Below are 22,602 nucleotides of genomic sequence, written 5' to 3'. Positions count from 1 at the left end.
AATACATGTATTTCAGAACATTTTGAAAATAATTTATTTTTAATTGTACTGCACTTCAAGGAGGTAGTTATGAGATTTCCGTCATTTGCGCAAAAATAGAAAAAAATATCGAAAAGAACCGTAAACCGAAAATAATTTAACGGTCCGGTTATATGGTTCCAGCGTTATAAATTTAATAGAATTTCAATACGGTTTACGGTTTCGGTTTTACTAAAAAAAACGATTATGGAACGGTTATCGGTTTTGGTTCCGGTTCGGTCCGGGTCCCTGCTTCGCAGTAAAAAACCGACAATCCTCGATGCAACCGATGTGCATAGGATTTTGTGGATCGCACGCTACATATAATGATGAAAGTGCGTGAAAGCCCGGGGAAAGAACAATAAATGTATGCGCGGTCGCTCGCTCGTTCGCGATTGTACGCTTTAACGACCCAATTCGGCCGATTTCATTTGACACGAATCGAGCGGGGGATTCAATTTCCGTTATCGATAATAATATATGGGACACGCGATATAGAAATTGTATATACGGGACAAATTGGCGTTTATATGACACACACGCGTGTAATCGACAACAGCAGATTTTACATAACGTGGCCTCGACGTTTCTTTAACGAGAACAAACTATTTATTCGTCTCGCAGTTTTTTTAATTCTTATTATTTAATTTTTATATGGAAATAATACACTAATCAGAATTTATATTAAATAAATATTTAAAAAATATTAAAAATATTAAATATTAAATAATAAAAATATTGAAAGTATTAAAAAAATAAGAGTATAAAAAATATATAGCGTATGAAATAACTTTTTATTGATAATTATATTTTTTGATCTCCGATACAATTATTTAGTGCAAAGATTATTATTTATTCTGCCTCTTTTTTAATTTCGAAATAAAAACTTGGTCAACTCTTTATAAAGCTTAGTTAAAAATTAAAAATGCAAACAAGATCCTATTAAACATTTACATTCGTGAAGTTTTAATTATCTTCGTTATAACCATGTCATTGTTGAAATTTTCATGTCGCTTTAAATTTGCCGCGAGCAATCTTGATCAGATCGCGTCGTATCCACATATAATCAGACGTCATTTGTTTCGCTACTTCTAATAAGACGTTGAATAATTAATTCGCGAAGTCGAGTAATTAATTCAGCAGTTCGAAGGACAAGCGCGCCAGATTGCCGTTCTTATGCGTGTATATTGTATAATTCAAAGGAAACAGGTTACAGATTGATAACAACTCAAGAACAATATAACTCTTTATAATGCACATTATGCCGCAAGTTATACAGATATTATCTCCTTCGAGGGAATTATATATTATATAGCGCTTTTTTGATGTAAGCGCCGATGTAACACTGTTGTAATCATTCATTGTCAACGTGGCGCGTGGATGTCACGGATGTCATCAACGAAGACGTCAAACGTTTTAAATTAGCAAAATTATCGGAGAAAGTTGCGATACGAGTACACATGTATATGTATACAATGAAAGAAATATCTGTTTTTTACACGAAATTGATGTATGTATATACGTATAGTAAGTCGTCTTTTCATGTAAACAAGTTTATCGATCACTCTTAACCGTGAAAATCAACCTCGCGTATGCAAATTCCCGTTACAATAACATCCTTAAAATATTTCGTGCTAAAACACGGATTCTAAAATACAATCGTGGAATAAATTATTTTTAATAAACTGCTTTTCTTTTATTCGCGAATTTTTATATCCGCGACATCTGCTCAATCAATCTGCTCTTTAAACACTCATTAGTAGTCGGAGTATTTATTATGATATACGCACATATGCAATATATTATTGAAGATGACTGTCGCCTTTTAAATTAGCAAGGTTAACTAGGCCCGCTGGAATCTACTTGAAAACGTCGCGATTATTATTATCGGAGGCTGTTATTATCGCATCTTCTCGACCATGTACAGAGGCGAGAGATTGATGAACGATCGACAAGTCGCGATTATACATATTCGTCTGTTGAGATCTCGTGTCTCGCTCTTCTTCTGGGGAAACGACGTGTGTACGACGTGTAAAGAGCCAATATGTGCGATCCTGCTGGACCCCCTCACCTCGCTCTCCTCTCGATAACGGTTGTACGGATCCAGGTATCGCAACCTGGCATCCCCGATAAAGTCGGTCGTAGCGCAGCAGGCGCTACGTCATTAACGTTGCACGTTACCTCGACGATGATGTCCTTCGCGGACATCATCGTCGAGCGGCACGACAGCCTCTGAAACGCGATAGAAATTGACTTTTAGAAAAAAATGTTGAAAAAGTTTAACCGCTCGCGAAAATAAGTATGAAATTTTAACGCCAAATTAGCCAAGTATCCTTGATTGTATATCATCAGCTTGTAATTGACGCTAAGTAGTTTAGCGCGTCCATAGAGAGGTTGTAAAGCAACGTTTTATCGCACGCATCTATAGTCCAAGGAGAAATTTAACATCACGGGGAGTGATTTTTATAATATTGAGAGGGGACATTGTGTAACCGTAAAAAAGATTTAAATTCATACCATTTAGAAATTTAATTGGAATTATTTTAATTTCGTTACGCGATAATTATGTGTTAATTAGTTTTTTCGTGTTTCTTTATGTTTAGCGCGCGTAATCTTCCTTTTCATAAAAATATAATACATTTTATTGACATAAATCCAAATGAAAATAGTTGAAAATATTTTTAACAAATATATATTACAAATATAGATACATATACATACATATTGAGTTTTATCAAAATTAAAATCATTTACCCTGATATTAATTTAGAAAATTATATTAGAGATATCGTGATTTTTTTAAATTTCATATTTCGTTAATTATATTTATAATGTCTATAAATCTAAATACATTCATAAAAATCGAAATCCCCATTCACTTATGTATTAGTTTAATTTATGTATTTATTGCTATTCATGAATTTATATGCTAAACCGAGTTTCTCAAGTTTGAAAGTATTTTCTGTGACTTTCTTTGACGAATTGCATAATCTAAGTAGCGCATATATTTTCAATAATATTACATTTCATTATACTAGATTGATTAATAATATCTTTTAATCTTAAAGTATTCTAAAAAATGCTTATTTGTATAAATAAATAAAAAAATCGAATTTTATTTTCAATTTAAATGTCGATTTTTAATGATGAATTCGTCTAATCTTTTAAAAAGATCATTAGCTTAAAAAAAAATAATTTTTTTAAGCTAATAATTGTTTTAAAAAGCAAACGATATTATCAATATTATCGAAATGTGAAATAATCTAATGAAGGAATGCAGTCTTTACTAAATATTTATGGATATCATTTTTTAAAATCTTTTCATAAATTAGGGATTAAAGTCCAAGAAAACAAGATAGTATACGTTTATATACATTTAAATAAAAGTATTTGCATGGGTGTGAAAGTAGCATTCTTGGCGGGAAAGCACACGACTGCATCGACAGACACTCGAAACACTTAGACTTGCACGTGGCATTGTGTCAGATAGGTAATATATAAGAAAGAAGTATGATTCGCGTCGTCCGAGGTCTTTCGTCGCGGACGATCGTTCGGATAAAAGCTCAAGTGGCACCCATGCGTCGAATCAGAGATTGCATCGGCACGAGAGAAGGATCGTGTGTGCAGTTATCCGTCGACGAGATGATGACGTGCGTGCGGCCGGCAATTTAAAGCTGCCATTCGCTTCCTGCGGTGGAGGGAACAACGGCCCCGTTTCGACAATCATTGCGGTGCCGTTAAGTATTTACGGGTAACCCCGGCCTAATTGCCGCGGCGTAAATGCGAAAAATGACTCGCTAAACTGTGCACTTATGCGCGAACACGTCGCGATCGCGAAAAAGCGAGAAAAGAAAGGAAAATAAGATGGAAAATGAGCATAATTTGAGGTGAAAATGACAAATCTCGTTCAAGCGTGATGTTGTTCAAGGGATGATATATTGGGGGTGTGCAGATATAAAATATATAAAATATATAATAATATATAAATAATGTATAAATAATATATAAATATATAATTATATATAATGGTAAAATATATTATATATACACAGTTGAAAAATTTGTGTTTCCTTGTTAAAAAAAATGCCCGTTAAAATTTTGTGTTAAATATTTAACACATTCATGTGTTAATTTAACATATTGCTGTTCTGTTAATTAAACTCAATTGTTAAATTATCAGAACAACTGAAAAAAATGTAAAAATAACACACTGTGCATCTATTTTTAATATTACACAATAAATATGTTCCGTATTATTAGTAACAAGATTTATTTGTTAAAATTTACAGAAAAAAAATGTTAATTTTACTTTATAATATAAGTGGGGATGATAAAATGTACCCGTGTGGAAAATTGTCTCATGAAACAGGCAAATGCTTGTAGCTAGCTATTCTAAACTATATTGAATATCTAGCTAGTAATATTATTATCACTTGCCAGATTTTTCGATGTATGTCATACTTTAAATGCTTAGTCAGTAATTACATAGTTATTTGGAGTTAACCATGATATCGTATTCAACTACAAAAATTATATAGTTATTAGATAGCTACTAGCTAAATACTAGTCAGTTTTAAGTAAAAAAAAATCATGTTTCTCATAATACATATCCAATTTCTACCTATATATTATCTAGTTATTCTGAGTTATAGATCGCGTTATTTAAAACTTATCTAATTATCACCTCATACTTGTCTAGCAAAAAACTTTAATTAAAAATGAAAATCATTTTGTATATACCATTTAAACTTTTTATATAAGTAACAAATTTACTGAATGTATCAATTCGAATTTGGCGCAGTGAATAACGCGCACAGATCATAATGTGAAGATTCCAGGATCTTCGAAGGTACCGAGATTTTTCAGCGATTGCAAAGGTAAAATAAAAAAATATAATATCAATATATTAATAATTAACCACAAGCATTACAATTCTATCTGATTATTAGCTAATATAACTAGACAGTTGTAGGATACTGATGATTTTTATTTTCCACACGGGTAAAATTAACCATTTTTTTTAGTTAATTTTTACATTAAAATTATGTTAATTTTACATAAAATTTATTTCAAATTAGTTGGAGTTTGCATTTATTTTGTGTTAAAATATTAACACAGTATTCGTGTCATCATTTAACATATCCGTATTATGTTAAATTAACACAAAAATTTCTGTGGACCGTTTGGGTCAGGTGATATCTGTTAAATTTAACAGAAATTTTTCAACTGTGTATAATATATATAAATTTAAAAAAAGTTTTTGATATATGAAATTAATTTTATGCGAAATACTATCTTAATTATTATAATCTACTAAAACATGATTACATCCTTCTCAAATTTTTTAAAAAGAACATTATTATTTTGAAGTTTGAAAATATGATTTGTTCGGTTTAAAAAATTTCCATCTCATAATTTATCGCGATGACAGGACATATTGGATGTTTGGAGTTTCTGTTTTAAATCGAGAGATGAAGGAAACTCAGAATTTAGCCTGCACACAAGTTTGTCGGACGATCGCGATAAAATGCGGAAAAAATCGAACGCGATCGAGATTGGCAAATGCTATCCCATCTCTGCAGAGATGTCGGCTACTATTGTCGAGCAACTGATGAGTGACGCAACGGATTCTGCGAGACTCGTTCGGTACGAATAACTTTATGTATCGCTCGCGTAAACTTGACGAGCGTTGTAACTGTACGTGGCATAAGTGATACATAAATTTGCATGGGAATTAACTCTGGCTCGAGCTTTTACGGTGTTACTGCTTCAATTTCCGCGCGACGTCACGCACTGTGGGAGATGTGTCTTCTCGAGAGAGACCACCTCGCTGTCTAGATGATTTAGAGATGATCGTTTACGACATATACATAACTAGATGTCGCGTGAGTGAAATCAATCGCAAAAGTTTCGAGAGAAGTTAAATGAGAATGATAAATTTTAAACCGCGAACTGCGAGTACCTATAACGAGTTATAGAGATTTTTTTTTTGTTACGACACAGTAATCTTGTAATAGTAATAAAATACTTGATATGGATGTGTTTCGGAATAAAATGAGAAATACCAGATTTCTTGAAAGATAAAACTAATTTGGTGGCATACATTTTCTGCCATTGTTCCGTTATTTCATTTACTCGGGGCCAGAGATTGAGATCTTAAACTGATTTAATTCAAGAAAAGATATTTTTTCGAATTTATAATGAATTTTTTCTTGTAAAGTGATTACGGAGTTAAAATAAGCTAATTATTAGGATTTTTGTAAAAATTCACACCTGTGCATTATCGAATACAAATCCGACATTAAAATTAACATGATTAAATATCTAATATAGTAGTAGAATAAGTACAATGCTACTCAATAAATAATTAATTATGACTTTGTTAGTATTTTATTACAAAAATTTTACTAACTTTTTTATAATAAATTTTGTTTGAGAATTAAAACTTTTAACAATAATACATATTTAATTTTGAACGGAAAATTAAACCTTTCTAGCACAGATAATAAATGATTAAAATAAATCCTTTTTACACAATTTTAACCACAATTTTCTCAAAACGACAAACTATTTGTGTGAGACCGCAATCGTATTGAGCATAAAAGAAAACCTGCGAGAAATGATTATTATGAAACCTCCTGAGGTTTTCTTAATTGTGCTATTAACATTAATATTTGATTCCTCCCTGATGTTTATACCGATATTGTGTGCGTTCTCCGAAGATGTCCATTATCTCCTTCTTGTGAAGAGCATGAATATGCAATACTGAAAATATTTTTTTTTAATTTCACACAAGTTGCAAATTGCGATATAAAAAGCCTTTCCTCTGCATTTATATATACGGAGCAATTGCTCCGTTTTCATTTGCATAATAATTTTCGCGAAAAAAAGCCTCGCTACACAATAACTATTCTCGTTTACCATCCTCGAATGTTATTAATCACTCGATTCTATCTATCATTACGGCACAGCTCCGGAGGAATCATTATCGGTCATAACAAGTCGAGCCGATTAACGTTTACGTTTATGCGATGACGCTCACGCATAATTACGTTTCGCGGGAGATGAGCGTTTGAAAATTAATCGCCGCGTTTAGTTATCCGTCTCGCGTCTGACGACGTTACACACCCGACATTATATGGCCATAATGCGTCGCATGTGTGTAAAACGCGCCAGGCGGAGCCTGGTTTAACACCCATAGGCAGCCTCTCGGGCTGGCTGGCTCTCTCGAATCGAGAGAGTTCACGCTGCGAGTTTGCGATACGCACACGCGTCAATTGCACGGCTCGTGGTATCTCGTTGTTGCATACCACAGCTCTTGCTCTGCATCTCGCTCTCGAAATCGAGCGAGGATCGGCGCGAGACGGAGACGAGACCTGGTGAAATCGCCCGCGCCTCTCCCGAGATCTCTATACTCCCTTCCCTTCTCTCTCTTGTTCTCTTCAATTAGGGTTAATTAGCACGCGTAAGCGAGAAATCGCAATTGGAGCAGGCGAGCGTGTACCAAGTAACAGCAGCAGTATCTTCTCGTTCTCTCTGTCTTTCTGTCTTTCCCTTTCTCTCTGCTCGACTTTCCACAAAATCGCTGGATCCTCGCTGGACTGCGTCTCATTATTCCTTCTTTCTTTCTCTCGTGCAAGCATTGGAACCGATCTAATTTCGATCAGTTCAACTCTCCGAGGCTATATACAGTGTAGGTACAAAAGAATGGGCGATTCTTGACGCGTAAAGTAGCGCAAAAAAGTAACGTAAAAAAGTGTGCAAATTGGAAACTTGCACATTGCTTCCTCACCATTCTATTTCGCTCATTAATCTTTCTCTATGAGCAAGCTAGTTTTTCAATTTTGGCTTCCTCATGGCTTCCTCATCAGAGGAAGCTTAATGAGCGAAACAGAATGGTGAGGAAGCAATGTGCAAGTTTCCAATTTGCACACTTGTTTCATATAAAATAACATTTTTTGTCACGTATATATATGTGTGTATGTATGTATGTATGTACTTCCTTTCGTATGTTTCTTTCGTAAAATTTTCATTTTTTGAAAAATTTAAAATTTCATAAAAAATAAATCCCTTTACCGATTTTCGTCAAATTCAATACCAACCAACCTTTAATGATAATCTATTCATGTAAAAAAATTTAAACCGATATCTCAAAATTTACGGAAATTAGAGCAATCACGTCCTTTTTTTAAAAAAATTAAAATTGGATTAAAATCTAAAACACTTTATGAATTTTTCTAAAAATTACAATAAATAAAAGTGTTGTACTACTTTACTTGTGTGCAAAATTAAAGCGCTGTAGCTTAAGCAGTTCTTGAGTTATGGACGTTTGAAAAATCCGTAGATGGATACATACATACATACATACATACAGACATTTTGTAAAAATGTGATTTTTCGATGTTTTGGAACATTCTGAACACATTGGCATAGAAATCCGAAAAAAAATTTTTTTCACGAAAACAAAGCTTCCTCTATGAGGAAGCAAAAGAAAAAAAAAAAAAAATAAATAAATAATCCAGACTTTATTCGCGAGTGAGATTATTGTGATGTTATGAAAGAGAACCTTTTCTTTTTTTTGTAGACCATAAATATAGATAATTCATAAAAAACCGCGTCACTTCCGTAAATAGACATGTAAATTGAAATTTTGGCTTGTAAGGAATATTTTATTAGTAACAAGTAATTGTCAACGTTTGTCCATACTTTAAATATCACTTTCATTCGCCTAGTAAGTGAATATCGAAGTATCGAGCTCGTCGAAAGTATGTCGCAGGGGATTATTATCGAGTCGCCTGGATACGTCGCGATATTCTAAAGCCCCGCCATCATCATCAGCAGCAGTTACTGTCAATTTAAATAATATAGCGACGAGATGTTTCTCGCCCGCGCTGGATAAGCTCCTTTAACGCTTCTCTTTGTTGAATAACGTCTTTCTTTCTCTATGGCGCGACGCAAGAAGAAATTGCGGAGGCGCAGCGGCGTTACGTAAAGACGCGGAATGCAGATGCAACTCGTGCTCGCGCGATGAGCCTTTAATACCGAGATTAGTGCCTATCGCGACATTATTATAGGTGATATTATTGGCAAACGATGGAGGAAAGGTGTCGGAGAATGGTCAGAGAAAGATACTATATTATCGTTTTCTATATAAAAGTGCAAAATGAACGTCCACAGATATTCACAAGAGATTCGTTTCATGTCAGATCAATATTTTAAAAACTTTTCTAAACAAATAATGGGCTTTTGTTTTTAACGCGAGTGAAAAACAAAATTTGAATTTCGCAAAATTCATCAAAAAAATTCAGAAACGTATTAAAAATCATGATGAAGGAGATAAGAGAAAAGATAGTCAAAAAATATAAATGAATATCGAACGCATAAGCTGTGTTTCTATAGGCTTGTAATGTGCAGCTTAATCAAGCGAATCGAGCTCGTATATTATAGCTCCGATAAAGCGCAACGCTTAATGTCAGCTGATTTATGTCAGTCTTGATACCTTCACTTTACATCCGGAATATATAGCAAAGATTTCGCGAGAATTGCGCGAGTAATTAAAATTTGAATGATTCAAACATCAAATATCAATTTCTCTTTTTCTCGCAAAATCCGGCTGGCTATATCATCATCAGCTGTGACTCAGCTGCCGTATCTCGCAACATTGAGGAAAAATAATTTATTGTCGATTGACGTAAGCGGATAAAGGTATATCGAGGAATTTTATTGTACAAAAGCGCTTACACGCGCGAGATAAGCGCAGCTGCTGTTTTTTTATTATTTTTTTTTGTGAGAAAGGCAAGAGATTGGCAAGAATGTGTCTTTCGATCGACAGCCTCGGAATGCAATTACGATCGCGACAAAGATGTATATTTATGTATTCGGTGACGCGTCGCGATTATATCAGTGTGCAATTAAATACAAAAAAATTAATTTTCTAATAGAACCTTATATCGGTGATCTTAAGTGACTTAGCAGATATAGCTATTAGTGTTATCGTACCTTAGTAATATGGCTGATTCGATGAAGAAGAGTATAATTAGACATTTATTTTTTGCACTTAGCGTAAGTGTGTCGTGTCATTGTGACGTTTGAATCCTGAGTCAGATAACATTCGTCATTTTTTTACATGAAATTTATTTATAAATTTATAAATTTATTAGTCTCTTAAAAAAATATATAGTATAAATATATATTTATATAAAAATATATATTTTATGCTTTTTAATGTAACGAATATTGAATTAGAAAGAAATTAATATACATATATAACTGTATTCTCAACACTTGGATCATATTTATTCTAATTAATGATTCAAAAATAAATTTGATGGGTCATTAAGTAGACCTTATTTATTTAATGAGTCTTTGAATAATTCTCAAATTTTCGAGAGACTTAGAGCCATAAAAATTATAATTATATAATTATGTTCTTGAAAATTTATACATGTATTTCTTTGGCGTATGCATTTTTTCATAAAATAAAAATAATTTTACTTAAACATGTATATATAATTAATTGAAAATGAAAGAGAAAGAAGCATCTTTTCAGTTAAGGAAAACGTCTGTCTCATAATGTTATTGTCTCGTTATATACATATATATCTGGCGAGATACTACCGCGTCTATTCAGTCTCATTTCGTGTTTACATACGACGCTTTCATGTTTGATGTCTTGGTAACAAGGTTTCACGTCTAGCTCAGAACGCGTGGTAAGAATACAAATCTCTCAGCTTTTTCAATACTTTACATTCCCGAAATCAATCTCATAGTTGTCATTAAAATACTACTTGTTTCTGTCTTCTTCTAGTCTCATAAAATAGTTAAATCAAACTAAATGTCAAACGTATAGATCATTAAATCGAACAAGATTTCAATATTAAATATCAAAATTGATTAACACTATTTATACTAATTAATATTCTTAATTTTATTTCGAAAAATATTGTTTTTTATCTTATTTTTCTTGGTTAAAAGTATAAAAATTAACGATAAGGGAATATTATCGAAATAAGAAATTAGTACAATATTTTGTCAAAAAATTTCCCTAGATTAAAATTGGCTGAAAAGCGACATTTATTCGTTTTTTTTTTTTTTTTTATAAAATAGAAATACCAGAAAAAAGCGAATCGAGCTCTGTATAGCCACATTTTTCGGCTTATTAACCTCCTTTCTCTCAATCTTCTTAAGCAAGTAGTGTATCTCTCGTAATTTCGGCATCGCTCGAGAATTCCAACATCGATCCTAAATAAATGTCTATCCGAAGTGCGTGTCTAATCCCGCTCTAAGTCCGTTTCAGGCCATCTTCGGACTAACATTAACCCGATCTAGCATTAACTCATTATTTGTTACTTATAACGCATTATTACTTCATTATTTCACAATTTTCTGGATTCGCAATTTGAAAAATTACGTGTAATTTAAATGTCAATTTATACCGCCAAGGAAACGTTGCACTTTATGATTTTTGAGTGGGATAAAAATAAATGCAATAAGGAATATGTTATCTATTATGTTATGGACTTTTTTATTAGTAAATATCATATATATTTAATATTTTTTATATTATTTTAATTTAATGACGCGAGAAAAGCAGATAGAGTTCTTTCAGTTATCCCCACGCAATTAATAAGAGAATCTCATCTTAAAAATCTTTGATTTATCCAAAAATTACTGAAGAAATTCAAACGCGTTCGCAAAAGAAAAATTTCATGAAAAAGAAAGAGAGAGAGAGAGAGAGAGAGAGAGAGAGATTCAAAATTCCCTTTTAATAAACACAGGCTCACAGGTAAATGAAAGAGTTGTATCGGGGGATGGCGAGAGATACGAGAGCGCGTTTCTTTCCGCGCAATTTGCGTTTCGTTGCGCCGGGATTGCTAATTACGAACGGAACGATAAGAACCGGAGTCTGAATTAAACGAGATAGCATTATGCGCCGCACTTTTGCGGCGCGATTGCGCAGTTACATACGCCAGCTTATCGGATTACTTTGCACATGTGTGTGGATTAAATAGATGTACGTTAATTAGCGATCCTCTCGATCACTTAACTTAGTTAGTTAGAACCGAGGCCAGGTCGTGTGAGAATCGTGCTCAAGGAAAGTAGCACACAAATCTGGAGCTTTTACATATTCGGGATTTAATCGCCCGATGCAATTACGCTTGCGATAGGATCGAGATATTGTGCGAATGAATGGAACGCTTCATCGCGAGATTACGTTATCTTGAAGAACGTATCTTCTCCCATTTCTTTGTCTAACAATATATATAATGTATAAAAATTCTCGAGTTACGAAAAAATATTTGAAAGGATTAATAATGATGTTCCCGTGTGCTTTAATTAGATATATGTCGTAAGATATCCGTTAGATGTAAACTCTCTCTTTTTATTAATTAATAGTTCCTAATAACTAAGTGTCGGCGCACGCCTAAATATGTATTATAATCACAAAGTAATACTTAAATAATTATATTGATCTATATAAAAAAAACTGAATCTTTATATAGTAATATAATTATTTAAGTATACACTTTGAGAGAGGGAGAGAGAGAAAGATCACGAGAAATCTTTTTAGAAATACTTATCTTTAATGTATTTATTTAATGCTCTAATCTTTGTTGCTACACGAAAAAAAATATAATAGTAGTAATAATAGTAAAAATAATAGTAATAATAGTAATAGTAAAAATTATAATGTAATTTTTGTAATCGTGAATCAACCATACTAATATATTATAAAAGAAATCATATGTTTTATATTTTAGAAGAGAGAGAGGATTATTGCAATTATTCAAATATATTGATGCACGAAACAAATCATAATCATTAAATTTACAATGTTATAATAAATACCATAATGTTGTTATATTCCAATTTTATATGTATAAAATATTGCAAAAAAATGTACTTTTCATGTAATTTGTATTTGTATAAAATTTTCTCCATAAAATTTGTATAATTTTCTCTGTACATCGACATAGGAAAATTAATGCTTTTTCCTTGAATTTATTTTTGCTGTTTATTAGAATTTCCATTAACTTATAGACACGCAATTAAGCGAAACAACTTTCATTCTATTAAAAAAAAAATTTTATCGCGAGAGATAAAATTCGATATCACAAATCTTCGATAAACAAATGGCAAAACTTGGCAAAATGGCAAAGTCTTTATAGAAAATCCTAGGTCGCAGTCGAGCCTGATCCTGAAAGTTGCCATCATCGCTTAGGTCGAGGAAAGAGAAGGAAGAGAAGGGTAGGAGGTCTCCCGAGGTGGTCAGGAAGGGAGGAGGTTAGATGGAGCGAGGTGCAAAAGATGAAAAACAGTTTGCCATCAGCATAACCGGTTCCACGTATCTCCGAACTGGTATCGCTTTCTCTCTTTCTCTCTTTATTTCTCTCTCTCTCTCTCTCTCTCTCTCTCTCTCTCTCTCTCTCTCTCATTCTCTCTCTCGTTCTTCCGATGCTTGGCCGATCCGGCCCCAACGGGGTTTCGCCCGACAGGGTCGCTCGCTTTGCTGATGATAGTCGGATACTGGCTACCGGTGACGGGTGTCCTTATACAGTTAAGGACGTTATCTCGTCTCCTGCCCCAAATTCCGTCGGCGATTGTATCAGGGATTATTTTGTCCTGTATAGATAAACTTGTGAACAAATCTCTCTCTTTTATCTGCTTCACATCTCTTCGAAAATAATGATCCTTCGATATTCCGGTTGAAAAATCGTCGTGATGATTAAATAATAGTAGGAATATTTACATGGAATTTTTAGTTAAGATTAATAATTACTCTATGTATAAAAATCTAAAAAAATCATTATATTTAAAATAATATAATTTTTGAATTATTCGCAACTCTTTTCTTTTCCTGGTGAAATATTATAGCACACGAATTCAAACGTTCGTTTAAAGTTTCGAGCGTTGAAATTACTCGCATTAAACCTTATCAAAATATCTACAATGCGGAATATTTTTCTAGTTCCCCCCAAGATTATATCTCTGATGAAATATCATCAGAAACTATAAAAATTGCTGATACCAATCAATTTTTTCTCACTTTAATCATTGCAGACTCAGCCGTCAGATCGTGGAGAACGCGATTAAACGAGGGGAGGGGGACGGGGTTTCAACGGTCCGACGTCGTATAGGTGGATAAGTTCCCGGGATAAGTCAGCGGGATGACGACGATGCAGATCCGCGGCGGCGGCTCGTCGAGGTGCGCGAGGCGCGCCTTCGTCCTCGTGTTCGCCTGGGGCCTGTTGATGATCGCGGCGGTGCAGTTTCACCACCTGGAGAACAGACCGCTGCGCCAAGATGGCGGTCCCACGGCCGAGGAGAGCGTCGGCGGTAACCTGGCGGAGGTCGACGGCACCGGCGGCGAACGCGGTGGGATCGCCTCGGCGAATTTGGGTTTGTCCCGATACCTTCTGCAGAGGCAGTCGCTGAGCGGTGATCTCTCCAACTCAGTCGGCACCTTGCTAACAACCCTAAAGAATCACCTGGAAGCGTCGACGAGCAGCTCGCTCGAGCTGGAACCGTTGCTGGACAAACGACCGATCAAGTCCGAACAGCAACAGATCGAGGAGATAGCTGAGAAGATACCCAGCCTTCCACTGAGCGATTGGATTAAGAACAGCAAACTGACGAAGCGGAGCAACGACAGCTGCGCGCGATATCCGCATATCTACGATCTCGAGTTCAACAATTTTTACTGGCAGACGCTGCGAACTAATAACGGCACATTCCAGTTCTTCGGCGCGTTCTACGATAATCGACGATTGTCGAAAATCGGGCCAGCGGTGAGGATCGTCGGCATGATCGACCGTATCGAGCCGACCGTCAAGACGTACTGTCAACTGTGGTACGAAGGCGAAAACGAGCCTAGGATCGTCGAGACCCTCGAGTACAAGTACATCTGGTATCCCAAGTGGGGTAATTACAAACAGGGTATCTATCAACCGTATGTGATAGCGTGCAGGGTACCGCCTCAGGCATCCGGCAAACCTCCGTCGTCCGTCTCCTTGGTCGAGAAGCGTTGCGACACAGCCACCAATCATCTCCGGGTGATCTACAACAAACCCGAGCGCAAGAAGGACTTTGCCGTGTGCGTGAAGGGCCTGGACTTTTTGCACGAGGACCTGTCGGTACGGCTGATCGAGTGGATCGAGCTCATCAGTCTGCTAGGCGCCGACAAGATCTACTTCTACGAGCTGCAGGTGCACCCGAACGTGACCAAGGTGCTACAGCACTATCAGCGCCTCGGTATGGTACACGTGACCCCGTTGACCCTGCCGGGCGGGCAGCCGAACGTGCCTTCCTTCCAGCACATGTACCTCACGAAGAAGACCAATCACAAGCGACAGAACGAGCTGATACCGTACAACGACTGTCTCTACAAGCACATGTACGAGTACTCGTACATCGCGCTGCTGGACGTCGACGAGGTCATCATGCCCGTGAAGGACGCGACCTGGCAGGAACTGATGCGCCGAGTGCTGCCCAAAGCCCTGCAGATACGGAACGAGACCCGCGCCTCGTACAACGTGAGGAACGTCTACTTCCTCGACGACCTACTGCACTCTCACGGTTACTTCAAGGACATACCCAAGTGAGTAAGGTTTCTACTTTCACGCCGCGCGCGCGGTTCCGCCGTCCGTTAATCGAACCGCCCGTGAAGGGAACGTGAAGGCAGATGGCTTGCACGTCGGTTATTGGTGTCACGGTTTTCCCTTCTTTCGGCGGATTAATCCAAAGATTCGCGCGGTCCCGAAGAAAGAGTAGAAAAAATTCACAATAGATACCAAATGAGAGTTCTTTCCCGAGAAAGAAACGTGCAATAATTTCTATATAGACTATATTTTTATATTATTAGAGAAGAGAGAAGGTATCAATCAGACATGTCAAGATAATCTTGAAAATCGACATATTTTTTATTTCTCTTTTTCAAAGTTCTGCATTTTGTCAGAGCTAAGTCGAACTCAGTTCAATTTATTCATGATGCTTATAATTTGTGTAGTTTATTTATAGGTATATATATGTATGCTAAATTGGCATATCAAGTTTTTGAAATTTGAAAGTCTTTTTGTGATAATTTTTTGGCGATTTACATCATCTAATTAATGGTGAGCATTATTTATAGTATTACGTTATTTTACATATTTATTATATATTTATTAATTATTTGACATAATCTTTTCTAAAATCTGTCTTATCTTTTTTAATCTTCATTTTTTACGATTTGATTAAGGAAATTAATTTAGAATGTTCCATCTTGTTTTATATTAACATTAATATAATATTTCATATTTTTAAATATTTTATTTCGAGAAATGTTGATTCAAAAAATAGATAAATATTTATATTTTATTTGCTTGTATTTGTTTTTTATGGATACCTTGCATATTTTAGTTTAGATAAAGATAAAAAATATTTTTAAAAATATAATTTTTATTATACGTAAATCAGAAAAAAACATTTTTTTTATTTTAAATCGATAAAGTATAATTAATCTCTCGCAAAAGTTTTTAATATTTTTTAATATTTCTGTAGCTTTTAATGTATGTGCATGTGAATATGTATCGGTTTAAGAGAATCAATATCTCAATTTGCTTAATTAAAAACAGAATCTCGAAAAAAATATTATTAAAACTGTAATATAATTCCACAGGGAATAATCTCTCTAGAATAAAATGTTTAATAAATATATTTGAAGTTTCAGCCAGAGATCTCCAAACGAAATAGTACGTCGATTTTCGTATCATTTTTTCTCTTACATTGTGCTTTGCCCTCATTTTTTTGCGGTTGAGTATTTACCTCCGAGAAAAATTACGCTTTCAAATTTTTATATATTGATATTAAAGTCACCGAAACAATTAACTTTGACAGTTGAAAAATTGAGGCCATCAGAATTTCGCTCCGAGGAAACGAACTTTAAAATTATATGGAGTCTACGGAGTGAAATCTTTTTCTCTCTTTATAATTAAAAATAATTAAAAATCCCGCCATATGTTTTCTACTAATATTTTCCAAGAAATCTCGTAAACGATCAAAGCGCCGAAAGGGAACTTTTCAAAACATTACTGCCGTCAGCCTGTCGTTTCGCTAGGAGAAACTCAGTTTTCGCTCTTCGAAATTCATAATTGAAGTCGGATCGTTTTCTCTCTACGCGATCGATCTCATATATAGTTTCTATTAGCTTTTCCCAAGGATATAATCGGGGTCTCTCGCGAGAGAAACGCGTATCTCCCTGATACGAGAATCCTCTCTCGCAGGTACATGCACATGCTGCAGCACGTGTACCGCTCGAAGAACTTCACCAAGCCGAACCAGTACATCAAGTGCTTCCACAATCCGGAACGGGTGGTCACTCTGCACAACCACTTCCCGCTGGCCTGTCTGGGCGCCGGCTGCACCAGCTACCCCATCGAGACCGAGGACGCGCAGCTGCAGCACTATCGCGCCGATTGCGTGCGCTCGTTGAAGAAGAGCTGCGTGGAGTACCGGGAGAATAGCGTGATAGACACGACGATATGGCGTTACAGGGACAAACTGATCGCGAGGGTCACCGACACCCTGAAGACGCTCGGTTTCTTCGGTCCGAGATAGCGATCGGGGGGCGGATCGATCTCTCCTTCCTTTTTCTTTTTTTTTTTTTCTTTTATTTTCCTACCAAGTTTTGATCGGTCTCCGTGAAAGGGAGGTCTGCCTCGTCTAGGCTCGTGCTGCGCCTGGAACGAGGCGAGGAAATTAATCAGAGCGGGAGGTAATTGTCGGCGAGGCTTGATCGCGATTTAATCGAGGAGATAATCGAGATCGGTGTAATCGTTCAAGTAAACGCGTCTCTTAAAGCGACAGCGTGTAATATCGTGTCTTGATGGCGTTCATACATATATATAGAGGAGGATCTCTCTCGATGGCGCGAAAAGCGCGGCGTATCTTATATCCGGAGCGACAAGATACGCGAGCCTTATCAAAGGCGTGGAAGATGGCGTCGAGATTGGAGCGATCATTCACTCGAGTCAGTTCGAAACTCGTTACTCGTTGGCTGAGGTATAATAGAATACCGAGATTGAGTTCTCGTTACGGCTTTTTGCGGAACTTGACGAATCTGATCCAAAAACTGTCGAGAACGAAATACGTATTTCGGTGAATCATGAGCGAGCGCGAATAAGACGATTCGCTTGATTTTATTGCGAGTTTCATCGACACGGTAGTTTTCGGGTGTCCCGTTAAACTAATAAACCAAGTTATTTTCAAGTCCCGAGTGTAATTCTGGCTCGATTTGTATCGAGCGAAATTTTCGCTTCACGCGACGAGCCGATTACACGTTTGGTGAGAAAACTGCATAGTATTCCTTTTTTTCCCCTCTTGTGTGTAAATAACTCCTTCTAAGTCTGCTTCCTATATGCTCAATATATAATACGAAGTCTGCGAAGATTCGATTGATAGCCATAGCGAACAGCTGTAACGGATCGGTAAACATATATATGTATACACATATAAGGTCTTTAGATTTGATAATATATCAAAAGAGACGTGGACTTAAGAAGTTATGCTCTCTTTAATAAGGAGTATAAAAAGAAATATATGAGAGATATATTGAAAAAAAATATATTTTATTATATATTATGTTACATTGTTCATTTGGTTACATATTACATAAATGCAATGTGTTTATATAATATATGTAATTTTTCTTTCTTTATTGATCTTTTGTTATTGAAAGTGTGTATTATCATACCGTTCCGACGACTGAAACGCTGCGAGGTGTAAACACTCGTATTAATTAAGGCTACTGTTAATGAGTCTTCCGCAGCCGCGAAGCGATCCGTTTTTCGTAAATATATAGAAATCGGAAACTGTCCAAATTATGTTATTGTAAGCGTGAAATAAAGAAATAAATTGTATGAGTGTGAAAAACGTGAAGAAAAGATAAAGAGAGAAATAAGACACATATAGAAAAAAATAAAACTATATCAAACAAAGCTATATTAGATACAAAAAAAAATAATACAATGGCCGCTGATTACGTATGTATAAGATTACATATGTTACCATAAAATTTTATTTTGCGGCATGTTAGGATATTTTTGAAAAATTTGTCTATCTTTTTTGATATTTAGAATTCATTTTGATACTGTTGGAATGTTCGAAATATTTGTGATATTTGTGGATTTTTTTCAATGAAATATCTCGAATACGGTTGTACGTTGATCTTTTTATCGATCGCTTCGAGATTTCGGAAAACTTCTTCCTTTACCTTATGGTAAACCTCGATCGCTTTCTGCGCGAATGCGAGTACCGATCGCATTTTACGACCCGACGCATAAAGCGTCGCTCGTAAAAGCAAGAAGGCGATTCACGTTGCACCATGAGACACGATATCGATATAAAGGGGACCATTGTAGATAAGAGTCAATAAGAGAGTCGGCGCGTATTTTCGCCTACACGCGAAAATAAAATCATATTGTATTGTTTTCTTTTCGAAGCGAATGTGTGTACGCCACTTTTTCCGAGCGAAAAGTGGATGAAACGGTGCCTTTCAATTTGACATGTATTCCGATATTTGAATTATAAATACGTTCCTCGTTTGCGCTTTTTCTTCGCTCTCTGTAATATGAAGACGTAATATTATCGCGCGATAATACAATCTTATATATACGCCCAGCGTTAATGTTGGCTAGAGAAATGAACGAGCGCGACTGTAAGATTGAAATAAAATTCAATCGAATTATAATCGACTTATATATGATATATGTCAAAAGAGGGAGAGCTATTCTGCAAATTTTGAGAATCAGACTGAATATCTGTGCGCCGTTTTACGAAAATCTCTCACTTGCTGTAATAATTCTTTGTACATATGTCTCCGAAATATGAAAGCTGATAAATGAATGCAAGAAGAATATAAACACCCATTTTCCGCATATCTCTCCTAAGCATCCTATAAATGATATTATTTAACAACCTCTAGAATCATTTATCCGAAAGTCTTATAAAAATTGAGAAACGATCGAACAATTTTGACAAATGTAGAAAGATAAAATATTCAATGATAATCTTCAGCATCGCTTCTTTTTTTTATTGCGGCAAGAAGCGATGCTGAAGACTACGAGATTGCAAGAAATGGCTTCAATTTAGGAAGTTGTAGGAGAGATCTCGAAATTTGTCGAGAAATTTATTCAATTTCCGAGACATCGTCTTGCATGGAATCGTAGTTTGTATCGCGACGTTAATAACGCGCGTAGTTTTGGGACGTGATTTCGACGCGTTGGTGTCACTCTGGAACGCGATGTTAACTTATCAGGCGCGTGTTCAAATTGTCGGGTGTTATCAGTGCGTGATGAGTTCGTGCTCGACATGCGTCGAGATAATCGATGGCGATTGCAATATGAGCTCCTGTCAACCGGACGGTGTATCTCTCTCTATGACATATGACATCAAGAAAGAGAGAGAGAAATACCTGAAAACACGCATTCTATTTTGACAGTTTTCCATTGATAAACCAAACATTGACTTGATTCACTTAAATTTTCAGGAACGTTTCGACAACTCTCAGGACGCACAGTATTATGATTCTGCGAATGTAAGGTCGACCGAATGTAAGTCAACTTTTGAAACGAGAAACAGTACAAAGGCAGAAAGGCAGCACAGAGTTCTTGAGTACAGTTTATAAACTAAGAGAATGCTACGTGAGTTAGCAAACAGTTTTTAAAATTTATTTTAATCCCAGTCTTTGTTCATTCATTGTTTATTCTTCCATAAATCTTTTTTTTTCTTTTGCTTTTATATATTCAATATTTCTTTATACATCAAACATAATTCAAATATAACTTTATACATCAAGAAAATATTTTTAAAAAGCTATTACCCTTAATGAAAATAATATTAACTTTAAATTTTGATTTATTTTATTTATTATTCATTTATTTATTTACAAGGCTGAATGTCAATTGAAATCACTTTGTCGACTGACAATATTGCAGCAGAAAATCACCTGTTTCCAATAAAATTGTAGACACCGATAAATCAGGTGGCAGGAGATAACCAATCGACGACAGTAGCCTTCCGAAAGTATCGCTGGTCGATCTTATTATTTTTCCATCACGAGCAGGAAATTTAATTTAAAGTAAAATTTTCATACGTCTAAAGTTGTCGAATCTTAAAATATCTTATTTAATTTTGAAGAAGCGTCATAATTGGCGCAAAGATATCCCATCAAAAATGTTTCGCTCTCGAAGCTGCATCGATCTCGCACGAGACAAGAATTGTTTTGGAATTTAAATTAAAAATTTCGATTTTTCGGTGATTATCTCCGCGAGTTTCAATGATTCATCTCGTTGTTACATCCCACATGCGCTTCTCTCCCTGTAAATATAACCGCCACTAAAAATAAAAGCCCGTCCTCTCCTGACTTCGCGCGTTCGCGGCGTGCCGTTTCGTTCTGTCGTTTACGTCGCCACAGGCGAATTTACATGATCGATGGCCTCATGTTTATTCACGTTAACCTCCTAACGTAACGGTCCAATTAATACACGCCCTGCCGCGATAATTACTGGACGTGTACTCGCGCCGGTGCCACAGGCGATCGTCTTTATGCGAACGATGATACTCGCGTGTTATTCGTCGAAATTCTCATCGAGAATCGTCGTATTTTTATCCATTTCTTGCAAACATAGTTGTGCCGAGACGAATAAAAAATACTTAAATTTTTAGAATCTAAATATTGACAGATAGTTAAATATCACTGCATAATCTTATTAAAATCAGTTTAATTAATATATTAATATATTTTAGATATTAATGTATGTATTATAATTTTTTGAATATGAATATATTTTAGAAACCTATTTATTTTAGTAGATAAAAAATGTTGAAGTCTGAAATATTATTAAATTTTTCTTATTTTATAATTTCCAATTTTATTATATTAAAACTTTAAAACGTTTTAATAATAAAATTTCGAAAACGCAATCTTGCTCAAATAGCATTTCCTATTAATGTTGTTGAAAGTTTTGTTCTGCTTTGTGTCTAATTGTATTTAATAAGACCTAGATAAACAACACGAACAAATGCGCTTTTGACGAAAAAAATTATGGAAATTTCTTAATATTGTGGAAATTATTTAATAATGCATCGCGATTATAATACACATAATACTTGCAAATATATTTTCAAGAAATACGAAGGATATTCGCGGAAGCCAAATTAAATTGACAATAAATTCTTGAATTTTAACTCTCTCTCTCTCTCTCTCTCCGGCAAAAAGGGTGTCCTAACAAAAGTATATCATATGATAAGCTTGAAAGGGTTAATATTTTTGCTTCCTTTCCCGAGATGCGCCTTCCTACGCAAAATTAATTCATATATAGCGCACCGATGCAACGTAATCCCGTTTTGCGAAGGGTCGCGAGAGTTTGAAAATAGTCCGTCGCATCTCGTTACTCGTTACTTATTCACTACCGGAGTAAAACCCATTGCATACAAATTTACGTTAAGTACGTAAGCGCATCGTAAATAACGGGCATCTACGTACGGGCATCTCTCGGCGAATGAGAGAGAAGCGCTTGAGAAAAACGCTCTTGTATCAATTGTACA

The 22,602-nt window shown here is 35.4% G+C and overlaps 1 protein-coding gene across 2 annotated transcripts in view; it reads left to right on the top strand.

Moving 5' to 3' along the window:
• Window positions 1-19,899, top strand: part of LOC145939157 (uncharacterized) — a 42,926-nt gene extending 23,027 nt beyond the window's left edge. For both annotated transcript variants that reach the window (XM_083043371.1, XM_083043370.1), the window contains exons 2-3: window positions 14,080-15,616; window positions 17,280-19,899. In XM_083043371.1, coding sequence (XP_082899497.1) covers window positions 14,187-15,616; window positions 17,280-17,613 — 1,764 coding nt within the window. In that variant the 5' untranslated portion in view covers window positions 14,080-14,186 and the 3' untranslated portion in view covers window positions 17,614-19,899. The remainder of the gene's footprint in view (window positions 1-14,079; window positions 15,617-17,279) is intronic.
• Window positions 19,900-22,602: the final 2,703 nt, after the last annotated feature.

Source organism: Prenolepis imparis, unplaced genomic scaffold (assembly GCF_030444845.1).
Source record: "Prenolepis imparis isolate NDT839.2.m4 unplaced genomic scaffold, iyPreImpa1.0 SCAF_7, whole genome shotgun sequence".
NCBI lineage: Eukaryota > Metazoa > Arthropoda > Insecta > Hymenoptera > Formicidae > Prenolepis > Prenolepis imparis.
This window is presented reverse-complemented; position numbering and strand designations above follow the sequence as displayed.